A 20,109-nucleotide genomic window follows, 5' to 3' on the forward strand; every position below is an offset into this window, starting at 1 on the left:
TACCATATCAGCATCACTGCTCTGCTGAGAGAAATAATATCTGCTCAGTTGTGATCCTGTAGTGATCCATTTCCACTCATGGACAGGATGTTTTTTTTTGTTTTTTTTTTTAGGTGTACCTGCTAAAATGGCCACTGAGTATAAACAGAACATAATATGAAGTATACTCTGACATATACAATGATATACTGAAAAGATTAAAACATCAAACAAAGCAGCTGACAGTAAAGAAATGCAGTCATCTTTTTTTCCACAGAAACAGAGAAAAAAGAAAAGGCCCACAGATAGGGGAATAACCTGCAAGGTTTTTGGGCAGCAGCCAAAATTTTGTCCAACTCTTTTGTTCCTTGAATGGTTAGAGTTTAGCCTGTATTTTGATTAATTGCCTGGTTTGATACGATTTGAAATTATATTACAGAATTCATATTACTAACTATAATTCAAAGCTACTACTGTTACAACAAAATTAAAACACCTAATGATTCACAAGAAACTACTGAACAGCAGTCTGGTTTCTTATCAGTGTTACATACAGTATTTTGTCTAATCCCATGCATGCTGCTTTTGGATAAAATGTTAAAATTAAATTAACATAAAAGAAGGGTTATGTTATATAGGTGTATAAGTACAGCAGACACTTGCATTTTACTTGTACAGAATATGATTATTCTGATGATTCCATTAAACAATAAAGCCAAGATAACTTGCACCCATGAATGTCCATATTGGAGCTATTTCTCATCTATATCATAAATAAACAAATCTGACAAATATATTTCTTGCTTACTGCATGAAGTCATAACTGATCGAAACAATGCTGATCTATTTAGATTTAAACAATATTTTTAATAACTTACAAAATCAGGAGAGAACTAATTCTCCTTGGAGAGATATTTCACTTCATGCATACTTACATTTATATGGTTTATATGGTGTCTATATCTGTTATTCATTTAGTGTAATTACTATTTGTGCACTCCTGTTTTATTAATATTCCAGTAGGTTGTTATCATAAATCAAGTGATATTTTGTTTCACAGCTCAGGCCAGGTATTCTAACAAAGAAATAAGACTCTATACATAAACTGTATTGTTGCTGTTTTACTGATTTGATGTCACTTTTGACATTTTGTTTCAGGGTGCTGGCACAGTGTTCTAAAAAAATGTGTGGTTATTCTACTTTTCACAATATCTGGTTCGCTGTCATATAAAGGGAAGGTACCCCAGGTGTTTTCACCCGTCTGAGTGCCATTAATTTACATCGCTTTTGGTCTTTTGTTAGAGCTCATCCTTGTGATTCTTGCACCTGAGGCAATTATGATTTTTAGCCACAGATAACAACCTTGAGATCCAGAAGTTTAAAGGCTTTGTGTCCATCTGGCTCTTCTTTTTAAACATTGGAGATGACAATTCACTACTGGGTTGATAATGACAAAAAAAAAAAAAAAAAAGGAAAGACGCTATGGCAAATGAATAAATCTAATCATTTGAAAAATGTTCAATAAATTTCATACACTTAATATATATTGATTTCTCTCCCAAATGACAAGCATCCTCCATAGGTCAAGTTAGGCTTGGCTAGTTAGTGATCTACAAGATGACAAATATGGTGATGTTGGCAGTGCATAAAATTTGAAGCTTTGGAACCATATCTGGAGCGGAGTGTCATGCTGTCATAGCTAGTCTTGCCGGAGTCCCTGCTTGCACTCTGTATGCAAAGTACATCGTGCTTAACCATTAGAGGACAAAAGCTCACCTAACAATCTTTTCCTTTCTCTCCATCTCTCTCTCTCCCTCACTCTCTGTCGAGCTACACATGCTACTTCTGAGATGCCAGTGATGCCAGTGATCCTGACCCCTTCTGCTCCTCCTCGCTGCCTGACCCATCCTGATGCCCTACTTCTGGTTGGAGTTCTCATCAGTTGAGTTCGCTCGCTGCTGCTGGGGGTGGCCCCATATGGACTGCCTGAAGAACCATTTGGATGGCTGGGGATGGTGCCATCTGGGGGCTGTGGAGATGGCTTGGGGATCACATATGGGGAGCTGTACTGTAATGGCTTGGGACTGCGATTGCTGTAGTGGCTTTGGGGCTGCGGTTGCCACGAGCACCTTCGTGCTTAGGACTCCATCAGTGGACAGTGGATAGATTTTAACCAGCCGGACTTCTTGCAAAAACTGTGATGAATTTATTGGTTGCACAATTGCACTATTTGTCCATATAGTACACAATAGAAGGGATTTATTTATAATCGCACTATCCATTGCACCCAGATGAGGATGGGTTCCCTTTTTGAGCCTGGTTCCTCTCAAGGTTTCTTCCTCATATCATCTCGGGGAGTTTTTCCTTGCCACCGTCGCCACTGGCTTGCTCATTAGGGATAAATTCACAGTGATAAATTCAAATATTTACAATATATTTTTGTGAATCCATTTATTTCTGTAAAGCTGCTTTGTGACAATGTCCATTGTTAAAAGTGCTATACAAATAAAATTAATTGAATTGAATTGAATTGAGTGTACAGATGAAGAGGTGAGAGAGCTGGACAGAAGTAAAGGAGTAAAGCACTGCTGCATCAGTCACTTTAGTCACTTTAGGTAGAGATGAAGCAAGGGCTAACTCTTTAAATCAGCATAGAAAACCATTAACCAAAGTTCAAATAGACCAACATGTTAATGAAAGAATTTGAAACTAAAAAAGTCAAACAAAATAAATCTTGGATGCCACTGAAGATCACATTTTAATATAAAAAATTAATTTGCATATTGCTCAAGGTGGATTTTTTTCTTTAATCCTGAAGCAGCAACTATAATTAATATTACTATTATTCAGTAACTTCAGTGAAGGTCATAAGAAAGGTTTTTAGTGACAAGAGTGTGTTTGGACCCACATAAATCTTCCACGAGTTTAAGGGGTTTATTTCGGTATGTTTTGTAGTGGTTGGATGGATACAGACTCATTCTACACATTAATTACATGTGACCTAGATTACTTATCTGTTTTGATGCTGGTCTTCCATTTTGTGCTCCACCAAGTGCTGTCAGATATAATGGTATAAAGGGTACAATTTAGAAAGGTTTGTACTGTTTCTTTATAAATACACTTTAAAGGTAAGTTATTCAATTGCACAGAAGTCTACAATTATAATATTCTCACCATTTTAGTTACAAGTAATCTTGCAGATCATGTGTATTGACATTAATATTATTGACAATGTATATTAATGCGATTATTATGCTGTAGTATTTGATATGATCCATTAAATAAGACAGCAAGAGATTAGAATGTTTCTTTAAAATAATGCTAAATAATATATGATTAATAATTCACACTTACAATAACAGATGATCAAATCCATGGTCTCTGTTTCATTCTCATTCTCATGAACCGATTTATTGTAATCATATCTTTTTGCATAAAAGCCTAGATGAGACTGGAAAGATTGCAAACAATTAATGAATAGTGCTCTCCTAGGACCGATTCCAGTCCAAAGAAAAGTCACGATGCAATTCAGGGTTACAATTTATTTGTGTATATAAATCTAAAGTACCAATTAAAATCGTGCCTAGACCTTGATGTTAGCTTTACTAATGAATATGAAGAGTGAATTAACTGGTGGTGATATTTCATACATTTATTGCTCTTATAATAATAACTGCTTTGACATTGATTAATATGACAGAGAGAACTAATGTGGGCTAATACATTTATTGCATAGATATTTCACACATGTTTATGCTTATGTTTGCCTTAGGCTGATATCGTCCTGCACCAGCGTGCTGGGGGCAGTGATAGTTCCTGTATTCTTGGGGACGCAGCTGCAGAAAGAGCAGCCGAGCTCACTTTATAGGGGTCGAATCCCTCAAAAAGAGGTTTGCGGGGCTTTGGTGTGGCCAGCTCCTGCAGCCTCTCGCTGGCTACAGCCTCCAGGACGGACTTTGGCACGTCCGATGACACAGGTCGGTCTGGACGATAATGAGGATGCTCCTTTTTAGGAACTAACAGAAAATAAGAGTAAAAAAAAAGAGACATAGCTTGTGAAGTTATTGATGGGAAATTCAAGAATTTGTCTCATCAATCGGGGAGAGCGGGGTAAGCTGTAATGTGGGTAAGTTGTCACACTGTCCAGACCTCCAACTCAAAAGTTTTGCAGGATTTCATGTTCTGAGGTCAATTTTTACAGTGAGAAGAGGAAAGAATAAAATGATAGTTTAGTTGCAGTCCTATATTATGTTAGCCTTGAGATATAGTCACTATTAGCACACGTGTCAGTTTGGGGAAAGTTGGCACAAAGGCTTTGGGGTAACTTGTCATATGTGTCACATGTGACAACCTGCATTGGTATATAAATTGACACATAGAACTTGCTCAAAAATCATTGATATACATTGATATCAGTTACTGGGTTTCTGATTATAGTATTAATTGCTATTGTAAATTGATTATTATATAATTATATTCATTATACAGTATATTATTATCTGATATACAGTATATTTACTAATCATGTACATGTGCATGTATATGCACATACGCATGTGTACATGTGTGTTTCTAAATTCATGCCACCCACTCCTTCCAGATCTAGCCCCATTGGTGCTTTGAATAAGATGAATTAGGTTTTGAATTTGAAATAAATAAAAAAAAATAATAATATCTACAATGATGTGTACTTATGTGTTGAAATATTCAGTGTGACAACTTTCCCACTGCTGAGGCAAAGTGCGACAAGTGCACCCGCTCTAATTAACTGTCCATAACTGCATAATAAAATGAACTGCACAATAAAAGATGAAGATATAATAAAAACAAAATATGTGCCTGAAGCTTTATTCTTTCATTTGGTATGACATTTATGCCAGTGTAATGTATCACGCCCAAGAACTGTAAGGAAAAGTGAAAAGTGCGACAGCATGCCCTGCTCCCCCTTTACCTCACAGGGAGAACTTCCATTAGTGACATTACCAAGACTTGAAAACACACAAAACATGTGACCCCATAGTTTGTCATTTTTTTCCTTCAGACGTTAAAATCACACATTGCTGTTCTCTCTGCTGCAGAACGAATGCAGGAACATAGTAAAAGTTTAACATTGTTTTCAAATATATAAACCTGTCTGAGCAGTTCATACGTTTAATAAAGTGACAGAGCTTTCATTAAACCGCAAGATCAATCATTAAATGACAGTAACTCACTAGACAGGAGGTGGATACGAGAAGGCGGCTTGGCTTGTGTCAAATAGTTATTAATGCTGTTGAATGAAGGAGTCACTGCCATTCTTGTCTTTTTTGGATGAGCCAGCTGGCAGATCCGGGGACTCACTTTAGCCTTAGTTCTCACTCCAAACTGAGAGAGAGAGAGAGAGAGAGAGACAGAGAGAGACAGAGAGAGAGAGAAATCGAGAACAAGACAGACAAAGCATGGGTGCAACAACTGAGTGAGAAAGTGGCTACATTGGTGCTAGTGTTAGTATTGTAGGTCCGCTGCGTGTAAGTGTGAGACCACAGAATTTCACAATGGAGTGGACACCAAAGCTTAAAAATCACTACTTCTGATTAGATCTTTGACATTGCTAAATAGGTTGGTATTAATAGGTTTAAAATGTCTTTCTCAGCTTAGTTATATCATTTATTAGCTATTCATTTGAGGTTGATGGATTGCTTACTGAGAAACAACCAGACAGAGTCTTATAGAACAAAATGTGACTTGAGCTTATGTCATGAAGTGCAGACAGGAGAATTTTATTAAAGGTTTTAAAGGGTTTTATTAAGAGGTTTATTAAAAGTAATCAATTCAGATAAACAGGAACACACCCGTCCATCGCAGAGCACCATGCACACACACATTTGTACACTCATTCACACCTAGGGACAATTTAGAGTCACCAATCCACCTACATACACGTTTTTGGGAGATGGGAGGAAACCAGAAAACCTGGAGAAAACCCACATAAGCATGGGAAACACATGTGAAACATCACACAGACATCAACCCAAGCTCTGGCTCAAACCAGGGACACTGGAGCTGGACTGAAAATTGCCTCAGTTGCACCACTGTTTCATCGTGAAAGGTTAAAAAAAAAAAAAAAGCTACGCCAATGATTCAGCCTACTTGGCCTTGAATCAGGGCAGAAGAACAAAAACAACAGAAGACAAAGGCATTATCTTGTGATCTCTGTAGGCCCACCTGGAGCCACACTGGGTACCCTGCTGGCTTCCTCATCCATGCAAATATGAAGCCAGGCGTTGGAAAAGAGAGCTGTGACTTGTGGGGTGAACACATTGGAATTTGTTTACACCAACATCCAGACTCTATAGTAGGCTGCACCATATGCCCACTTTGCGTACCTGAACCACATCTGTTATGCTAATATCAGCATATAGACCCATTCAAATGTGCCAAACAGGCTCTGAATCAAGTGACATCCTGCCCTCAAAGGACCATCGGCTGCTACTTAAGGTGGCTAGTAGCAAGTGCATACATGATGGTACTGTCTTCAAGACCACCACTGCAAACAACCCCTAATATTTTCTTTAGATCAGATCAGTCTCCAGGTGAGACAGAGTTAACCTCTCTCCAACCATCATATAAGCGAAGCATATCTAAAAAAAAAAACTATGACCACATCCTGGACAACAGTGAAACACAGCCCAACAGTTGAATTCTAATATAATTTGCAGCATTTTGTTCAGCCTCTGGATCTTATGGATATTTATGCAGTTCGGCTTGTGCTGTGTTCTTTGTCCAGGGTAATTAGTGTGTACTGTGTCATGCCCTTCTTTGTATATTTATTGTGTCTGTATATTTATATTACTGTGCTCCGCTGGTCTTGGATGGCAAGTCAATGAAATCTATGAAAATATCAGTGTCGAAGATTTAAAAAAAAAAAAAAAAAAGTCAAAATAAAAGCATAAAAGTCATCATGACACTTTCTACAAATAAATGGTCTAATAACATCAGAAAATGCATTGAAAAAATGCAGTTAAATATAGGGTTTATCTTCATGCAGTGGAGGTTCAAGCATGTGTATGAAGCTTACGAGACAAACAAAAATCATGTTCACGTTAGCGCTCCTTACTAACTGCCTCACAGTGTTTTAAGCTTGGCTACTAGTTTATATTTATGTTCACATTATTTATATTTTGGGGAATATAACCAACTCATTTCGTAGTTCGAAGGACATATCACCTACTTGAAGATGAGGCGCATTATTCTTTTGTGGTTTACTCCAGTAGCTCAACCTAAACACCACCCTCCTTAGCTCCAAAATAAAAGCATATTTCCAACAGAATTTTGTACAAACTGGCCCAAATTCACAAAAAAAATCTTTTATTTATAGAACCACCTCTCCATACAACCCACACAATCCACACACGGGGCACGGGGCAGCATATCTCTGCAGGGATCTCCAAAAAAATGTAAATAATTTACAAAATGTTCACTTGTACATTCATCGTGTATGGGTGTTTGTCGTTCTTAAATGAAAATAATACCGGCATTATAATGAAGTGACACATAAAGACCCCAATTTGACTAGCACTGCGGCCCAACTTTCTGATAGTGTGTCCAGTGAATGTTTCTGAGCTTTCTAAAATGTCACAAATCTGAAGTAAATATGATGAAATATTTGATTTGGGAAAGACATCGCTGTTTAGCTAGCTTACTCAGTCATATTAGATAGAAAGCTATCCAGAAAGTACCACAGGGCATCAGTGAACTCGAGTGAAGTAGCTGAGGCTGAGGAACTGAAGAAGTCTGGTAGCAGACAGAGTTGAATAAATTCATGTTTTGCAATCTGAATGCATGTATCTCACAAATTGGGACTACAAAACAGATTTTATTGGTCATATCTGAGAATATATTTGTAAACGCTGTGCTGGATTTGGGGACTCTTTTGAGACTGTTATTACTCTGGATTGCTAATCTCACACGACAGACTAACAGGCTAACAGGTTACACACAGCTATAGTGGGTACATTTTCACATCATTATTGCCTGCCACCAAATAATTAACTATAAATACTGAATGGCCACTTGATTGGAAAACATAAGAGTGGTCTCTGACTTTTGCAAAATACTGTAATAAATATGGCATTGCAAATATTTATTTTTTTTCCTGTGCCAACTGTTGAATCTGATAAAGACCTGCAGGTTAGGGACACTCAGCGCAGAGAGATGTGTGATTACGAATTAATGCAATATAACCCTGACGTAAAAGATATTAATGCAGGTCAAAGCCAAAAATAATTAATACATGATTAATGCTCGCTGCTCTATAGACTATAGAGTAATAGACTTATGGTTGTAATATATCATGCTCCATGAAATTTGGAACCTACATAAACCATTGTTTCCATTTATTTTTGTATCATCATGTTTACCAATAATCTGTCCAAGGTGTTGCATTAAAGCATATGTCTGAATCGTGCCAAAGCGCTTCAAAATATTTTCACAGCTTGTGGTTCAATGCTTTTGTACATCAAGAGTCAAAACTTCTGAAGTTCAGATTCTTGCGGCGGATGCATGAGGCACCACAATTGATTTTGTTATTGCATAGTTGAAGCTGATTATCGTCTGTTGTCAGTAATAAAACAAATACATCATCTTCTTCTTCAGTGTTCGCTTCAAAGCCCCCAAAACCCATGCATGCATGCTGTCTAATCTAAAACACCTGAATGCTTGTGCCAGAGGGGGAGCTTGCTGAGCTCTCACGCAACATTATTAATAAGTGAAAAGAGATACCATCGTGTTATTTGTTTTTTTCTCCCATTTTAGCCTGGGGTGCCAAACATACTGGAGCTCGTCCTGTATCCTGAGCACACATTTTATTGACATCGGCAGACGTGAAGAGAACCTCGCCAAATTTTCACAAAAAGTGTCTGAAGGGGAAATCACTGGGCTCACATTCTTAATATACCTAAGAACAGACTTAATAATGACATCTTTAAGTTAGGCCAGTTTAAGCTGGCCCAGTAATGGATGGCCCACTACAACTGGAGTTTGTATCCAATGAACCAATATTTCTCCTTGCTACATGTTCAGGTCTTTTTCAGTTCCTAAACTCAAAAGAAATTATTCACTTCTTCTCCACCCACTGCAGGCAAACTTTAAAGCATGCAACATGCAGAACCTGGGTGGTGCTTGGGGTGGTAACATGCCAGGGGCAATCTTGTGTCTAAAATGCAAAGCATGTGGTTTGTCTGTGCGTTGTTGCCCTGCCCCATTAAACTGCTTATTGGTTGCCACCTGTTGCTCCTCCCCAAACAGCTTGTTTTCTGGCAACAGACACTGTAAATCCTCATCACAGGTGTCAAAAACAAACACTGGCTACAGGTCATTAAAAGATCCCTTCAGTGATAAAGTAACTAATGCTAATTTAGTGTTCAAAGAAATTTCAACCTTGTATAACTTATCCTGTGTGAGAATAATACAAACAAAGCAATGAGAGCTAATTAAAATGTCACAAAAATCAATAATAAACAGATTGGAAAATTAATATTCCAACTATGGTAGTTGCATCATTTATAGATCTCTGAGGCAGACATCTTCTTTCTCAGGTATATGCTTGATGTAAAAGACTTTGGGTGTGTCTATTTACAGCACCCACATTTAAAGCTTCCAATGAAACTTTTATTTAGTTTATAGCTGACTTTAAGATTTTAATGCAGGTGAAAAGAAAACTGATCACTGTTGGAATTAAAAAATGGGTTAAAAAATGACTTATTACATGTTGTAGGCTCATATAAAGAACAGCTTATATGCGAGGAGACTTTGTGCACCATACAGATCTACTGTCTGTAAATGAAACCATAATGTAAATTTAAAAATGTAATTAAATACAAGAAAATACAAAAACAAATAAATAAAATACAAATAAACAGGAAAAGAAATCATGTGGAGGGTGTTAAGGTATTCTCCATTTGTAAATTATTATTATTATTATTATTACTATTATTATTATTATGTAAATATTAATTTAGTTGGATATGTTATTTTTTCAGAGGCAATACCTAAGTGTCTTTGAGGCAAATTGGTTCATTTGGTTTGACATAGAAGCAGCACAGCAATATTTGTGTTGTTCCAGCAATATTGCGTAGATCCTGAATGGGGGCAAGAAGGAGGTGAAACGCCACAATACTGCATGTACAGAGAAGTATAAAGAGCTGTGAGGACTCACTGTGGGCAATAGGGGGCGATCAGGCTGCCAGCCATCTGCAGGCTGACGGGGTCGAGCGAGTGAACACACTCTTTCAGAGGGATGAGCCTTTAATGCTGCTGCGCTCACCTTCCACTCAGAAGACTCTCTAGAGAGAGAGAGAGAGAGAGAGAGATCTAAAGAGACTTACTTTATTTTAGACTACATGAAGTGAGTAGATAATTAGGAGATGGAAGGCCCATGTTTGTTCTTTAAAATATTTCAGAATATTACACTGAAATATTTAACTGAAGTTAACTAAAGTTTTTTTTTTTCAGCTTTCCACATAATTCACGCATGGATTTCTTTTTTACAGGAACCACCAGTTGAATCTAAGTTCAGCCGTTTATGCTGGGGTGTAAAGTCTGGTTGGTTGATTTTGTATTTTCGTTATTCCTTTGAGAAGTTAGCGGTTCTCAGCCATGCTGACATCACAGGGGTGACATTGCTAGCACAATTACAATGGCGCTTAATAAGCAATGGTGCTTCACAAACTTTCAAAGATCTAAAATATAAGGGATCGTAGTCAGGTTTTGCTGTTAAAAACAAAAAGGGCAAGAAATTCTTTTACTCATTCACCATTTTTCAGCAATATTTAGTGTCATTTAATGAAAAATCCAACATAGAAGTAGTGGAGACTTCAAACGATGAGACTTCCAAGAATGCAGTGCACCCAAGTATACTGTGTGTGATTTATGGGATGAAATGTACGATGGTGTTGATGGTGGTATTGGCATGAAACTTGAAGCTTTGGAAGCCGATCTTTCTGAGCTGAGCGTCCAGATGAGGACTAAAGCACTGCTGCATTGCTCTCTTTTAGTAGAGATTAAGCAAGGGCTTTTCCTATTTTCTATTTTCGATAGAAAATAGAAAAACTTTAACCAAAGTGGAAATAGATCAACTTGTTGATGAAAGAGGTTTAAACCTAAAACATCAGCACAGACTTTAAAATAAAATTATAAAATGAAATAAATAAAAAATAATAAAATCTTTTGCACAAATGAAGATCATTGATTAGAAATATTGATATGCAAATCATTCAGGGTGGATTTTTCTTTTCCTTTGGTGTGTTGTGCATAAAGTAGTGATAACTTGTTTTCCACAATCACCAGCCAATGAGTAACGTGATCTGACATAAAATAGGAAATGCATGATCTTGACATGAAACAAAACGGTTAGCGTCAGTCTATCAATGTGTTGCATTTTATTTAAGCAAAACCTGTTGCATATTATAGTCAAATTTAACTGCAGATAAATGAACAAGATCCAAAAGGAGTATGCTTTATAAAAAGCTGGCAAGCAGTGGGGGCAGTCAGAGGCCATCACATGACAACTGTGCAACCCTTAATGCACATGAGCCCTGGAGCAGATATGATTTTTATGATCCCTCCCGTTATTTTTTGTTTACTTTCATTCCTCTTCCTTAAAACATAGAGACCGTTTCTTCCCTCAAACTGTATTCGTGATCAACAAATACCTTTATACAACTGCTGCTAATATTCCCTTAGTACTCCTTTCAGCATACTAATGTTTGGTCATGAAATATGCAAATACATAATTATAGTGCTAATGTAGTCTGCTGTTCTGCCTGCATATACTGTTTAAACTGTAGATACTGCTGCTCTAAACATAGTATCCATGTTTCAATATTTAACATTTAGCTCTTAATTTATTTTATCCCACAGCTATGTTGAAATCTCGAATCTGATTGGCAGAAGGTGTTGATTAATTTCCTGTAACAGCAGTTCTGTCGATAGTTCTGGCTGCGAATCAGATCACAAGTTTATATTAATGTGCTAATTCTAATACGTTATCGTTTCTATAGTAACAGCTCATTCAAAGGGATGCTACATATAATGTAAGCCTACTAATAAACAAACGAACAAAGAATTATGTTGTTATTTAACAAGGCTGTATGGTTGAGATAGTAAGGAGACCTTTTATTAAACATTTATGGAAGGAGTCTCCAGTGTCAGTGCTTTGTAACAGTTAGTTGGTTTTCTGATAACAGCACACCCGGTTGTTTTATTCCTTACTAATCTTTTTCCTGTTCCACTCCTTTGCAACTGCCAAGTCAGGTCCATCCAAAGTGAATCTTACTTTAAATTCAATTAAACTGATTTCGATTCTGGAAATTAAACATAAGCTGTGCCATGCATGCATTACACAGAATATAGTCACCTGCTGTACTCATAGAAAGTACTAATCTTTTCCCTCTCCGACAGCTGGGACAGACGTGATGTGAGCTCTGCCGAGAGACACAGACAACATTTAAAATACACATTACAACCATTATTTGCATACACCAATAATCTGATTAAAGATGATTTCCCAGATGCGGACTTGATTTAATGAGGTTGCTAAAGAGAAAACCGGTCATTTGCTACGTTTTAAGCTTGTAGCTTACGTTTAATTGATCTGGGAAAACTGGGAACCTACTTAAGGTAATTAGATCCCTTATTTTCTATATGACTTTTAAATGAACAACTGACAACTTGTTTCAGTATAGTATAGCAGTGAAGTTTTAATTTCTTAGATGAAATGCTTTTTTACCAAAGGCAGTGTTGGAGCGCTTTGATTTTGCTGGACGTTGATCCAACCAGTATACAGAGCGCCTGCAAATACATGAGACCATCATACACATAGAATCAATACAATCACCAGATACTTTAATAGAAACAAATGTACACCTGCTCATTCAAGCAATTAGCCAATCAGCCAATCATGTGGCAGCAGCACAATGCGTAAATGAATGCAGAAACAGGTCAAGAGCTTCAGTTCATGTTCACATCAAACATCAGAATGGGGAAAAATGGGATTGCAGTGACTTTGACTGTGGCATGGTTGTTGGTGCTAGACAGGTTGGTTTGAGTTTTTTTAGAAACTGCTGATCTGGGATTTTTACACACAACAATCTCTAGTGGGATAAATTTGAAATTTATATCTGACATTGATATATTTCTGTAAAGCTGCTTTGTGACAATGTCAATTACTATAAGTGCTATACAAATAAAATTGAATTGAATTGACTAGAGTTTACACAGAATGATGAGAAAAACAAAAAACAACTAGTGAGTGAAAGTTTTGCAGTTACTGAGAGAGTGAGTGGGAGTTTTTTGTTGCTGAGAAAGGTTCAGGGGAGAATGACCAGACTGTTTCGAGCTCACAGTAACTCAAATAATCACTCTTTACAACCATGGTGAGCAGAAAAGCATCTCAGAACACACAGCCACATCAGGTTCCAGTGACGTCAGTCGACAACAGGAATCTGAGGCTACAGTGGACACAGGCTCATCAAAACTGGACAGTCAAAGATTGGATTAAAGATCAGATGTTTTTTTTTTTTCCAATAAATATTACAGGAAGTCACTGAACTCCACAGTACATTACAACAGCTTTAAGCATCAGAAAATCATTCATAACATCTGTGCAAATAATAACCAACACACAAACCACCCTACATACACTGGGATTCTGCTGATTACAGTAATTATCTGAGTGTGACAGATGGTATACACCAGTGCTGTTACGCTGCTTTCACACTGTTTTTTTATTCCTTTCAACCTCCAGCACACTATATACATGTAATCCTATGGCTTTTTAAAAGCACTGCCACTGGCGATTATTTTGGGTCACAGCAGAGTTTTTTTATTTTCTTTTTTAACCTTTACTTTATTTTTTTTTACCTCCCAGTCAGTCAGGTTGCAGCTCAAATAAGACAAACCAGCATGGAGGACAGAGAAAATAGCCTTGTTAATGAGTGAATATATGGATATTTATGACAAAAAATATATATTAAAATAGTTCACTGCCAATATTCCAATGTTGCAATATAACTAAAAATAACAATCTGGCTAATGCACTCAGGTTTCTCCTCTTGTCTTGATTTTCTGCCTCCGAAGCTACAGCGAAGGAAAACAAGCTCCTCCTCATAACCAGAGTTGTAACAGCAAGTGTGAAAGCACACTAAGTCTCCTGTATTTATTCTCGAGGTATGACCTGTTAGGGAGCCCTACCTGTCAGGAAATTTGAGTAGGTTGGGTTTTGGCCGGGCGAGATGCTCTATTCGTGTTGCCATTGAACAGCCAGAAGTGTGCTAAAAGACAGATGAAGTTCACAAAGACATGGTGTGTTAATTTGTATCTTTATGGCTGAGACTAATGAATTGAACAAGCAGGAGTGTGAGGACCTTGTGGTTTTATTAAAGCCGGATGATCTGATCATTCTGATATACTAAAGGAGCATACGGGAGGAATGTAACACACATGTACTCTCATTACAGCACTTGAGTACATGATTCACTTTTTTTTTTTTTAAGTATAATTAAATCTTTCTGGACTTTCTAGTAATCATAGTAAAAACTGACTGTAAGCTAATTAAAAGTCTTTAATTACACATTTTGCACACTCTAAAGAATTACATACATGATATAATAGGTAATATGTTCATACATAATATGTATGTAATGTACCAATTACATTTCATAATACTTTTAATGGGTGATTCAAATTTAATGAGTAATTTATAAGCAATTTTCATGATCACTACTTTTACTTTTACGCAAGTGAATTATTAGTACAGTAGCAGTACTATTACTGATGGCATTATCTGAATTTACCTCTGAATGCCTTTGAATGCCTTTAGACGCTGCTTAGGCATTGTCTTAGGAGAAAAGGTAGGATTCAGCTTACTGTTAACCCAGACAAGGCACCTAGCCAAGACAATCTGCTGTAACCCACCTGCTTAAACAAAATCCTGAGTACTCTGACATCTTGGTCATTGCATCTTCACAAATCATTTGACCAATACTACTACCAATAAAACTTTTGTTCACTAAACAGAATTATGGGACTACATTCATTTATTGAGCATGCACATTCATTCAAACGTAAGTTCTCCTTAAATCCATTCAAATAAGGAACCCTAGTAGACTTAGTAATCTTTGGAGCACAACACAATGCCCAAAAAAATGCCTTCTCCACTTCAAAAATAAATGTGCTGATATACTATACTCAGGTATACAAGAGGTCCAATTTATTTAAATTCATTTCTAGATTCAGTAGGATGATGCAAGGCTGTATTAGAAAAGTTGATTTCATGCACTTGTTATTATTATTTTTAGATTATTTTACCATTCTGTGTGAAAGCCAGTTTAGATTTAGCTCCTTTTTCGTGAAGGGGTTGTTCCACTTACCTGATCAGTAGTGGAAATGGCCAGGAAACACTAAATAAAAAAAAATAATAATAAAAAAAAAAAAAAAAAGAAAGAAAGAAAAAATCTCAGAATGAGTTTATCAATCAGAAATGACAGACAAATGTTTTGTATCACTGTCAATATCTAAAAAAAATATATATACAGTGCTGATACAAGTCTTAGGCATCCTATTTTTTTTTATTACAAACTTTTTATAGATTTTTATTTTATGACTCTACATTATTGAGTCAGTACAAAAACATTTTAGATTCCAAAGATTAGTTTTCCAGCACAAAATGAAATGTTACAGAAAACTGTTTGTATGTCAGTAAAGAAAGCAGCAGATTACATAAGAGACACTTTTCAGACAATAAAACATAATGAAGGCTGCTGGGTTTTTCTGCAAAAATAAGAAGCAAGTGTGAAAGTCAAAGTCTCCAGAAGAACTGTGTCTGGTTCTGCAAGATGCTCAGTAACACTTACAGCTCATTTCCTTATAAAACTGCACACATTGTACCTGAGACTACTTTTTTTTTTGAAAGAAGGATCATCACACCAAATATTGACTTTGTTTCATTTATTACTGTTTACTGCTCTTTACAGCATTTTTTTAAAATGTAGAAACATTTAATTTGATTATTTTTGAAGGCATCTTTGCTCTACAGCATTTCTTTGCATGTGCCTAAGACTTTTGCACAGTACTGTACATAAAATATACCACTGTAACAAAAGAAGCATAAAAATCCCAAACATGCTGTTCCAAGCATGTCATTAAACTCAAGTAAATTTCAGTCAGTTTTGACAAAAGCACAAACCATGCTTCTTTAGAATATGATATAAAGATTTTTCCTGCATATGTAGATAGCAAACATCTAATATAAAACATCTAATATAAAACATATAATTTAGAAATGTATTATATACTGTGGTATTTGGTTTTGTTAATGATAAGATGGAAATTCAGAAATCTGTCCCCCTCTATTTAAATATAACATGCAACCATCATGATATACAACTGACCAACAACAAAGGACTGAAAGGAATAATTGCTAAGAATGACTAAATCTGAGATGTTCAGGTCAGGATCAACTGAATTAACTAATTAACTAATGAAACATTAATTAAATGTGCTCATGTGCCCGGATGTTGAGCAGTAATGCGATACCACTTATGACCAGCAGGTGGCAGTAAAACGCAACCTGCCTCTAAGCTTTGCTCAGGTTTCCTGTCACAATGGCTTTTCACATACACGATGAGGTGAAAACCTATACTTTAACTGTTTTTTTTTTTTTTTTTTTTTTTTAAATATATATGTTAAGTTCACTCATGAAATATGTCATTAGTAGCACATAAATTACAGCAGGCCTAGCCCTGGGCTAGCATAAACAAAATGGAGGTAAATAAATAGTCTAAAACCAAGTGGAACGTTAGCTCGAATTAAACCTGTGAAGTTCTGCTGTTGTTTACAAAGAAATGTAAAGTTTAATTCCCTCTTTCTGTTACCGCTCTTTTCTTTTCAGACTGTAAAGCAGAAGTTTCTGTAAGACCTACCTGATAGCTGATAGTTTTGGTTATTGACAAAACTAACGGTGGGTCTCCAGGTTACTATGGTAACGAAGTGACGCGTGGAGGTGAAGCTTCCGCTTCAGGTTGATTAACGACCATAAAGCGACCTGTGATGATTTAAGCCAAAGATATCCAAACATGCTGCAGCTCTGGACCTCTTTCAGGGGGGAAAAAAGTGAAGGAAAAAAAAAAAAAGTGTGTGTGTGTGTGTGTGTGTGTGTATGTGTATATATATATATATATATATATATATATATATATATATATATATATATATATCCCTGAAAGAGGTCCAGAGCTGCAACATGTTTATATATATATATATATATATATATATATATATATATATATATATATATAAGCCCAAAATGGCAAAAATATTAATCTTTTTAATCTTTTAATGGTCTTAACAACAAATCATTGGTCAGGAAATTAGCAAGAATTAAACATATAAATAAAGGAAGTTAGTATGGGAGCTTTTCCCTTTGATTTCTTTAAATGGTTAAGCCTTCTGGCTCTTGATGAGCTGCATCAGGTGTGGCAGATAACCAAATAATGACTAGTCTTTCAAGAAAAAAAAAAAAACATCCCAGAAGATATTTTTGGAAAATTTTGTGCAAATCAAACAAACAGTTCACTGCAGCAAAAGTAAACCAGCAAATGGTGGCACAGAAGCTCTTAGGAGAGCATTTGCTTAATTCTTGCTCGTTTTCTGACCAATGATTTGTTGTTAAGACCATTAAATGCTTAATATTTGCCTTTTTTTGCCACACACATATTGCAGCGCACATTGCAGGACACAGTGACAGGCAAAGGTACACCATCATGTTATTTTTTGGAGCTTATATTGGAGATTTTTATTCCTATAAACCTGTTACAGTGTATTTATTGCAGTTAGATTCAATAAACTAAATTCAAGTAGACAGTGTGTGACTGGCATCATTTTAAACCTAATTCAAGTGACTTGTCAACTGGATAATAACTAGCAGGAATTGTTGACAGTCATCTGCAATATAACTACACTGTTATATAAGAATATAAAAATAAGAATAATAAATCTTATTCAACCCTTGCTCAATAAACTATTTTGTATTAAGGTTGCCTTTGTACTTTATGTTTTCTTATTGTATCAACAATCTGAATAATCATCTAATAATCGGAATCATCAGTATTAAGTATTCAAACAACAGGCTACAGTAATTTTTATCTAATTTCAGTCAGTATTATGTATACAGTATATGTTGCAAGGGTATGTATGGGCAGTAAGAAATGGTAAACCCATGTTACTATAGTTCAGGCGTTCACAGGGGCTCTCTTGTAGTCTGCAACTTGAGAGTTATGATTGGGGTAGGTGGGGTAGGGGTGATGGTTGGGGAAAAGGGGATGGGGGTTTCCCTAAAAGCTTCAGAAACAGCCCCGACCTTGATAAAGTGCCAGATGAAATTTGAAGCTTCACCTAAAGCCACCAGGTCAAAGGTCTAAAGGAAAGATCTGGACAAGGTCTTGGAGGCTGTTGTTCATTGCAAGCAGCTGAAGAATGTATTCTGTTCCTTCTTTTTATACCATACTGCAATACTCTATGTATATCAATTTCCTCTCAAAGCATCTACCTCAAGATATGATCAGTTTTCTAAATACTCCAGCTTACTTGGTCAATTTGCCACAATCTATCTCATTGAATGAATCTAATTCATTCTCCTGAACACACCATACATCTTTTTTGTAATATATATATATTTGATTAAGCAAACTTTTATTCTCAAATTTAAAGTGGTAGTTTCATATACGGAAAGCAGCTCAGCAGCCTTTCACACAAAGTTTTTTATGAGTGGAACACTTTCATCTACAAACTACAATGGAGTCAGTTGAATCCAACACTCCATTAATGTAAATCCATTAATGTAACCTTTTGTTTTAATTAATATACAGATAGGTCACAAATTAAAGGGGAAAAACAACATACAAAATGTGTTAATAAGGTATTGGGCCACCACAAGCTGCCAGAACAGCTTCAGTGCACCTTGGGACAGACTCTGATTGGTCTCTGGAACTGGACTGGAATGATAAACACCATTCTTCCAAAAGTTATTCCCCAGATTAACCATCAGAATTGGGTAAAAATGTGATTTCAGTGACTTTGACTGTGGCATGGTTGTTGGTGTAACATAGACTAGTTTTTGAGTATTTCAGAAATTGCTGATTTCCTGGGATTTTCACGCACAACAGGCTCTAGAGTTTACATAGATTCGTGTGAAAACAAAAAACATCCCGTGGGCGGAAAGGCCTTGTTGATGTGAGAGGTCAAAGGAGAATGGCCAGACTGGTTCTTGCTGACAAGAAGGCTACAGTCGTTCAAATAACCACTCTTTACAACCATGGTAAGCAGAAAAGCATCTCAGGACAGCATCTCAGGACCAGGCCATTGGTTCCTCATTCTGATGTTTGATGTGAACATTAACTGAAGCTCGTGACCTGTATCTGTATGATTTTATACATTGTGCTGATGCTACATGGCTGATTGGATTATTGCATGAATGAACAGGAGTATAGGCATTCCTATTAAAGGGTACAGTGAGTGTACATCTATCAGTGATCTTTGATTTCTTATGGTTGCTTTCTATCATAAATGCTTTTATTTCTTCCCCTGGAAGGACTACATTAGCACAGCTATCTTTATATGAGCTGAAACACTGTACATATCCTCTGAGAAAACGCGAGCACTGTTAAACTTGACACAGATGCACTGTGTGGGAAGGAATCAGAAGCACAGCTTTTGGATCCAATTAATCCAATTATTTTAACATTGAGACTTAAGAGGGCTTGAATGGTAGCAACATAAAAGTCAATATCACATGTAATGTTGTACATTATAATACATAATTTATTTTAATTCAGTTTTCCTATAAAACATGTAGGACTGGACTGGATCCAGTCCCAGATGCTACTGTTGCCATAGTAACCATAGCGCTTCCATGGCTATTTTGGAGTTTTCTGTGACCCGTCACTGATGAAATGTTCCTGCTCTTTCTGCTCCAGTGCTCTCTACATTTCACACCTGCTATCCCGCAGCAGGCAGCCAACACACACACACACACACACACACAATTATACAACCACACCCATGCTTTAGCATACCTCCGTAAAAACTAGCTTCCAT

The 20,109-nt window shown here is 36.4% G+C and overlaps 1 protein-coding gene across 1 annotated transcript; it reads right to left on the reverse strand.

Annotated features, from left to right (window-relative positions):
- Positions 1–1,547: 1,547 nt before the first annotated feature.
- theg (theg spermatid protein) lies at positions 1,548–17,108 on the reverse strand. Its single transcript, XM_034314868.2, has 8 exons — positions 16,938–17,108; positions 15,387–15,416; positions 14,209–14,288; positions 12,746–12,807; positions 12,374–12,440; positions 10,175–10,301; positions 5,193–5,343; positions 1,548–3,995 (listed from the first exon to the last, which is right to left on the reverse strand). Exons 3-8 carry the CDS (start codon positions 14,268–14,270, stop codon positions 3,748–3,750), a joined length of 717 nt encoding a protein of 238 aa, XP_034170759.1. The 5' UTR covers positions 14,271–14,288; positions 15,387–15,416; positions 16,938–17,108; the 3' UTR covers positions 1,548–3,747.
- Positions 17,109–20,109: the final 3,001 nt, after the last annotated feature.

Source organism: Pangasianodon hypophthalmus, chromosome 21 (assembly GCF_027358585.1).
Source record: "Pangasianodon hypophthalmus isolate fPanHyp1 chromosome 21, fPanHyp1.pri, whole genome shotgun sequence".
NCBI lineage: Eukaryota > Metazoa > Chordata > Actinopteri > Siluriformes > Pangasiidae > Pangasianodon > Pangasianodon hypophthalmus.